Source organism: Coffea eugenioides, chromosome 2, assembly GCF_003713205.1.
Source record: "Coffea eugenioides isolate CCC68of chromosome 2, Ceug_1.0, whole genome shotgun sequence".
Taxonomy (NCBI): domain Eukaryota; kingdom Viridiplantae; phylum Streptophyta; class Magnoliopsida; order Gentianales; family Rubiaceae; genus Coffea; species Coffea eugenioides.
The window spans coordinates 23,973,719-23,981,005 of NC_040036.1; the positions used below are offsets into that span (position 1 = coordinate 23,973,719).

A 7,287-nucleotide genomic window follows, 5' to 3' on the forward strand; every position below is an offset into this window, starting at 1 on the left:
AATTATGAAGCATATAGGTTGGTTGTGCGGCTTGATTGCGTGCTTGATTTGATGTCACGATCTAAACTCAAGACTAAGTTTAACCGTAAAGGGAACTTTAAATTCTGATTAAACATAATGAGAAAGGTTCCTCCAAACAGGGGGGAAAAAAAGGGGCCAAATGAAACCAAAAGGGAACTATAGAAGTGCGATTAACAAAGGAAATAACCTGAGGATACCATAAGAAAATCAAATCGAACCCATCCCAAAGACAGCCCATCAAGGATGGTACACAGAACCCGGACCCCGTAATGTCTTATGTATGTCCTAAGTCAATGAATGTGGAAATGGTGAATTCCAACTTCCATGTCCATTTAATGCTTCACATATTATCAATTCCTTACAATGATTCCATCTTAATACAAAATTCAGCATTCACTATAAAAAGATGGAATTGGAAATAGTTGTGGAATGTTAGGGACAAGCTCTCTTTTTTCTTTTTTCTTTTTAACTTCCCTCCTCCTTTTCCTGGACAGAAAAACTGTTCAGAGGAGATAGAGCTAAGAAAGAGAAGAAGGAATCTGCTGGTATGGGAATCACAAAGTGCACAACTATTGGAATTGTTGACCACGGAAACTACGCTGTTATATTTGGTCTTTGACGCCATCCTTTCTTTGATACGTCTCAAGTATACGATTATACTACTCCTTGATTATCAAATACTAATCAAAACCCTTAATTATGACCTCGTTTTAGTTTATAGGAAGGGTTTTTTTTTTTTTTTCCGTGCTTCTGCAGAATTTCCTTTTGATTCCCAACAAATACGTCTGGCCCAATTAGTAGTTTAACGTTCCCAATAACGTCTCTGATCGAATTGCTCCAAGTGTTTCTGACCAAACGTCTCTCACAATGCTAAATTAAGGTAATTGAGTAATAATATAGATAGAGAGAGGATTCCAGCAAAATCATCAGACACGCACATATATAAAGATCAAAATTCCATAATTGTAAGACCATAATCATTTAGGTTTCAAGAACATGACAAGTTTCGGAAGTGAAGGAAAAACGGCCAGTTGTTACCCTCGCTAGTTCCATTAGCTGATGGACAATTGGGTGCCCTCTTTCTTTTCTTTTTCTTTTTTTTGTTACATAGAAAGTGCTTCAAAAAAAAAAACGAGTTTAGAAATTAATAGCATCTGTTAATAAGGTCTTGAAGATTTGAAGCGGATTCGACAAGAGAATTTCCGCAAGCGTAGCACATGGCAAGCAAAAGCTTATACTATAGTAATGGCGAGACTACCCGTTTCAGCATTCACTTACCAATTCAAGTAACTTGGTTTTTTTTACAATATTCGTGTGAAGAGAAAAGGCACATTTGACATTTGAAATACGACCCATAGGTAAATCCAAAAGTCTCCACGCTATTCCTTTGGAAACGCTAAAAGAAAACCTTCACGACACAACACATATCTCAGCCATAATTGCAAAATCACTTGCAGGAAAGAAAGATCAGAATTGGCAACCCTACAAATTAAAAGAGGCCGGCCATCCAGAAGCTATAGACGGGGTTTTCGTTTTCAACCTTTTTAGGGGGGGAGATAGGCATGTGTTGCAAAACATGCATTCAACATCCTCATCTGCAGCACAGGTTTGCCAGAACCTGCTCGAGATACAAAACATTTTGCAGAGGCAGAATGTGCAAAAGAATGCGTTCCTTGCAAAAGTAACACAAAGAATGATATTGTGCTGTGGATCATTAATTAATCCTAGCATCTACAAAACATAGTAAACCACAAATTACCCTAAAAGCTGACTCAAGTAACCATGAGACCGGCAACACAATGAAGAAAACCAAAGGGTTTTCATTCCGTAACAAAACATGTATTTAGATATCAAGTTCCCAACAAAAAAAAAAAAAACTTAATGTATGGCAAGTTCAGCAAGTGCATAATTGTTTCAGTTGTAATCACCAACCTGGCTCCATCCACGATAGTTGACATCGCAGCACAAGACCCAAACTGGTGCATAAGCGAACACTTGTATCTCCAGTTGACAACAAGAATTCACCATGTAAGCATACCGTGATTTTGCCAAGGTTGGTTTGAGCACCAAAGACTGGCTCTATCATCATGCAAGAGCCAAATCAATTGCTAGGACAGGAAATAAGAGTCTTTTCCCCAGTAAGATGTACAGCAAGATTCAGACCTCTGATGTGGGAAAGCCTTCCCAACCAACAAACAAACTCAGACTACTTTATACATCAAAACCAGGCATCGCAAACTGTGATGCAAAACTTTCAACCCAAGTGCGAAGCTCAATAATATCTTTGTTGTTCTCAAGACCCTTTAGAAAAGCCTTTGGCAGCTTCCCATGTTCTCTCTGCACTGAGCTAGCAATCTGTGCAGCTCTGAAAAGGAAGTCGGCTATTGTTTCAAAATCAGCCTCCAGACAACCTCTTGAAGTCATAGCAGGAGTACCTATAATCAAAAACAAGAAAGCCGTGCACAATCCATGGATTAAGCCCACAATAAATTTACAAACTTAAAGAAGATATAACATGAGCTTCACTTACCAATTCTTACACCTCCAGGTGTGATAGTTCCATTATCGTCAAAGATAGTAACTTTGTTCAGAGTCACGTGGCACAACTCACAGACCTTCTCAAAGTTTTTACCTACAAAAAACATGACAATGCATAAGAGCCACATGCACCTTCAGTATACGGAGAATAAAATGATCTACAATCTTTAATAAGGCAAATTCCATACATTGACCGTGAAATGGGAATATGTATATTCAAATTGTATGTAAAAGAATGGGTTAGGCTATGTCATGCATACAACTCAAGAACGTTGTTGATTTGGAAATTAAAAAAAAATCCAAATTTACATATGTTGCTTGTGGTATCAATAAGGAATTCAGAAAAGAGATCAATCATATTATTTAGACCCTCTAACTGTAGCACTAGTCCTCTAGTTCTGGGCCTCAGGCAACAGAGATCACAAGGCAATGGCAAAAGCATCACGAAGGTAGAACCCATTCTCTTAGACGAGGCAACATCAATGAACCAGAATAGACCGTATAATCTTATTTACTTTCAATCTGGATGAAGAGATCCTTTCTTTTACTCTGTTCAGAAGCGAATAGTATGAGGATTTTGTTGAAATCAAATATTAATAAAATACCACCTAGGCTGGCAATTGCTTCTTAAAAAAGGCTCTAAAATGCTCAGAAACATAACACTATTTCCCTGCACGGACTCGTAATGATAAACATCTGAAAAAGGCAGATGCTAAATCGTAGCTCTAAATTGGGAAGGGTGGAAATGCATTTGGTAGCTGAATGCCCTTCTGTATACTTGGAGCATGACACTTGCATACGTGGAAATTTATCAACTCATGGTAATGCTGTTCACAACAGACAAAAATGATATAAAGAATTCATCAGTACCAATTGAAGCAATTCTTTTAAACACGATGGCATACTCAGTTATGACCCAATGAAATACACCATCATGCTGAAGAAAACAACAGAGATTTCCTTCCCCCCTGTCCCAACATAAGAACGATACTTTTACAATTCAAAAATTACCTTGTAAACATGATACACAGTTGAAACTATAAGATCCTGGTACATAAAAGCACTTCTGTTGCACACAAATATATATTATATTCCATGCAAATGTTGATTTATAATGTTGTACTGTAGAGTATAGCCAAGCTCATACAGACACTCCATTACATGTCCTCACAATCGAAACTACCAAATAGTACCTATGTCGGACAGGGGAAAACTAATCCCTGTTGTTCTGGAATAGTAGTTGTTATAGTCTTGGTGCACTTATTCATCATAGCTGTGTATGCAATTGGGTGCCGTTACCTTGTTTGTAGTCAAAAATTACCTTGCAATTATAATACAGAAGGTTAATCACTGTAACTAAGATCCAGGTACAAAAAGAGCCCCCTGTTGTGGGTAAATTTTATATCATGATCCATGCAAATCATGAATTCTAATAATCTACTTCAGAATACATCCATAGCCAGCTCGTCTACAAAAATAATTGCATGCCTTCATACTAGAATATAAAAGTTGCAAAGGGGTCTTAGTATTATAACAAACCTAAACACCCGAAATACAATTTCACATAAAAATACATCGGTTGCCCCAAAGACAGGTGAAACACTATCCTATTAACATAACATAACAAAATATAACCCAAAAAATAAATAAATTTGCATACCTGTTAATCCAAGAGTCCTTAGATCCCAAAGTAACAAATGGTTGTCAGTGCCCCCAGTTACCAGCCTACAGTTTCTTCTCAATAGAGCAGATGCTAATGCTTGAGCATTTTTTTTCACTTGTTGCATATAAGCCTTGTACTCGGGAGTAGCCACTTGTTTCAATGCTATGGCAAGGGCAGCAATATGGTTATTGTGCGGTCCACCTTGCAATGCCGGGAAAACAGCAAAGTTTATCTTCTCCTCAAAATCATATCTATCGCTCCCATCACCTTGATTCAAAAGCATGCCTCTTTTCCTTGGCTTCGAACCCTTCCTGTAAAATATTATACCTCCCCTTGGACCTCGAAGACTTTTGTGTGTTGTCGATGTAACAATGTCACAGTAGTCAAAGGGGCTCACACTCTCCTGCAGGGAAACAATCATAGATGCCAGCAGTGAGGTCTAAGTACTGCCTTATACTCCCTAAAGTGTTTTTAATAGCTTTAAGGCCTCTAGTCCAGTAGCCAAATGTTGTTGTCAAATATACAGATAATTTACATGCCAAAGAGTTATGCATATTGGAATACTGCAGCTGTAGCCAGAGTCACAAATTCAGGATCCAATTCCCATGTTTCCAGGGTCGCTCCCACTTTTGTAAATAGGTTGTCAATAGCACGTTTCCTTTGACTAACGTGTAAAATAGACATTGTTTGTTTTTCCTATCAGTTCTTCCAATATCTCTTCAACTGCTAAATTTCAAGGCATAGGTAATTGATGATAACATAAGCTTTATCAAGTTTGTCCTATTCCATGGAAGTCATGCAGGACTTCAGATGTGAAAAAATTACAACTATGAACTCAATAGCCACAGCAGATCATATTAAGCAAAGGACCAAATAATTTGTAGCCCTTGTGCAACAAGCTCAAACTAAATAACAGCATATCCTAACCAAGCATGCATTAAAAACCACAGAAAAATAAGCAAATCATGAAATATATAGGAAAGAAATCCTCTGTAAAACTTGAGAAGAAGCAAGACAAAGCTTCACCTTTGCAGCAACAAGCCCGCTTATCTGAGCCATATCACACAACAAGACAGCTCCACATTTATCTGCAATCTGTCTGAACCTTGAATAATCCCATTCCCGAGGATATGAACTCCCGCCACAAATGAGTATCTTGGGGCGAAAATCAAGCGCCCTCTCCTCAAGCTTATCAAAATCTATATAACCTGTCTGTGGGTTCACTTTATATGCCAAACTTTCAAAGAAAATTGAAGCCCCCGAGACTTTCCTCCCATTTGGCAAATAATAGCCGTGACTTGAATTTCCACCGGATGGTGTATCCAACCCCATTATCCTATCACCAGGCAACAATAAACCGGTATAAACAGCAAAGTTCGCAGAGGTACAGGAATAAGGCTGTACATTTACACCCCAATTCTCTGAATCAAGCCCAAAAGCAGCCAATGCTCGCTCACAACAAAGGGTTTCAATTTCATCAATATATTGATTCCCACCATAATACCTCGCCCCAGAATAGCCTTCCGAGTATTTATTCGTCAAATGACTTCCTAAAGCTTCCATCACCGCTTTACACACAAAATTCTCCGAAGCTATTAATTCAATCCCTTTATACTGCCTCTGCTTTTCTTTCTCCAGTATCTCAAAGACATCAGGATCGGCCACTCGTAAAGTCTGATTTCCCCACGCCCTCACAGCATTCCTACGAGACTCAAGGTCGTTGGAGCTCCCCCTAGAACTCTTCAACGAAGAAGACGAGGAGGATTGTGAATCGCCCGAGTCGCGTTTCCGCTTGAAGCACATCGAATGGCCTAAAATCCGAAACTCCTCTTCCTTCTCATCCTCACTCTCTCTATTACCTTTCCCGTTCTGCTCTTTTTGATTGTCAGTTTGCGACTCCATCAATTGAAGCGGAATCTGCGGTACCGGATGGGACGGGTCCTGAAAGTTCGAATCTATCTGGAAGGAAATGGAATCATCGACGATTCGCGACCGGTGATTCGACGCGGGTGCCGGTGAGGACGAAGCGTGAGTTAGAAACCCTAGTGAGAGATTACTCGACTGCGAGTGAGACAAATCCATCCCGAGAATCCTATCCTAATGAGAAAATTTCCGGAAATTTCACGAACCAACCTTCGAAATTAAGTAAACTTTTTCACAAACAAATTTGGGGTTTTCCGGGAGAGAGATTAAGAATGACAGCAACATAAACAGCGACAGAAACAGCAACGGAAGCAGCGGCAAGAACAGGATTTGTAAGTCGTCCGAAGGGTGATTGACGATGATGATGATGCAGCCATCAAATGGCTATAAAATAATCGACGGGAAAGAAAACAAAAACCAATAAAATAATTTCTGAAATTTGTTTTGGAGGTGCAGAATTTCCAGAGGGAGGGTTAAATATAAATGGCGAGCGTTTTTTTTTTATAAGGTAGGGCGAGAATGCGAGAAGAGTTGAGGAGAAAATGCGTTAAAACGACGAAGACGACTAGATTCCAAGGGGGATGAACCTGGACCAGTTTTCCTTTCCTCTGAGGAGGCCGGGTTCCTTTTTTTCATTTTTTTGTCCCCTCGATACGATGGATATCCCACACTTGGGAGGAGGGAAAGGAAGTAAATAGGTCCAAGGTAATTCGGGGCATCGAACTACCATTGAATCAGATCGATGCGTAAAGGATTAAATGGGTGTATTATACACTCAGTTGAATTATTTTAAATAGAGCCACTTTTAATATGGTAATCCTTGTCTTCTATCCTATCAAATTTTAATGCATTAATGATGGTCACCAACCTTTAATATGGCAATCCTTGCCTCCTATCCTGTCAAATTTTAATGCATTAATGATGGTCACCAACCTAAAGGCTGGTGGTTAAGAGGCCGAGTTCCGAAGGCAACTTTTTTGTTAGTGATTTTAACGAAACCAACCCAAAGTCAGGTGGTTAAGAGGCCGAGTTCCGAAGGCGATTTTTTTGTTAGTGATTTTAGCGAAATCTGCCTGATGGCTGGTGAGAGTTCAACCAATATTTTTAAATTTGGATCAAAGAGTGAAACGAAAAATCTTTTG

General features: G+C 39.2%; 1 protein-coding gene across 1 annotated transcript; it reads right to left on the reverse strand.

Moving 5' to 3' along the window:
• Window positions 1–1,617: 1,617 nt before the first annotated feature.
• Window positions 1,618–6,780, reverse strand: LOC113760840 (serine hydroxymethyltransferase 7-like). Its single transcript, XM_027303575.1, has 4 exons — window positions 5,249–6,780; window positions 4,220–4,625; window positions 2,552–2,653; window positions 1,618–2,456 (listed from the first exon to the last, which is right to left on the reverse strand). The coding sequence occupies exons 1-4, from the start codon at window positions 6,302–6,304 to the stop codon at window positions 2,233–2,235; spliced, it is 1,788 nt and encodes a 595-aa protein (XP_027159376.1). The 5' UTR covers window positions 6,305–6,780; the 3' UTR covers window positions 1,618–2,232.
• Window positions 6,781–7,287: the final 507 nt, after the last annotated feature.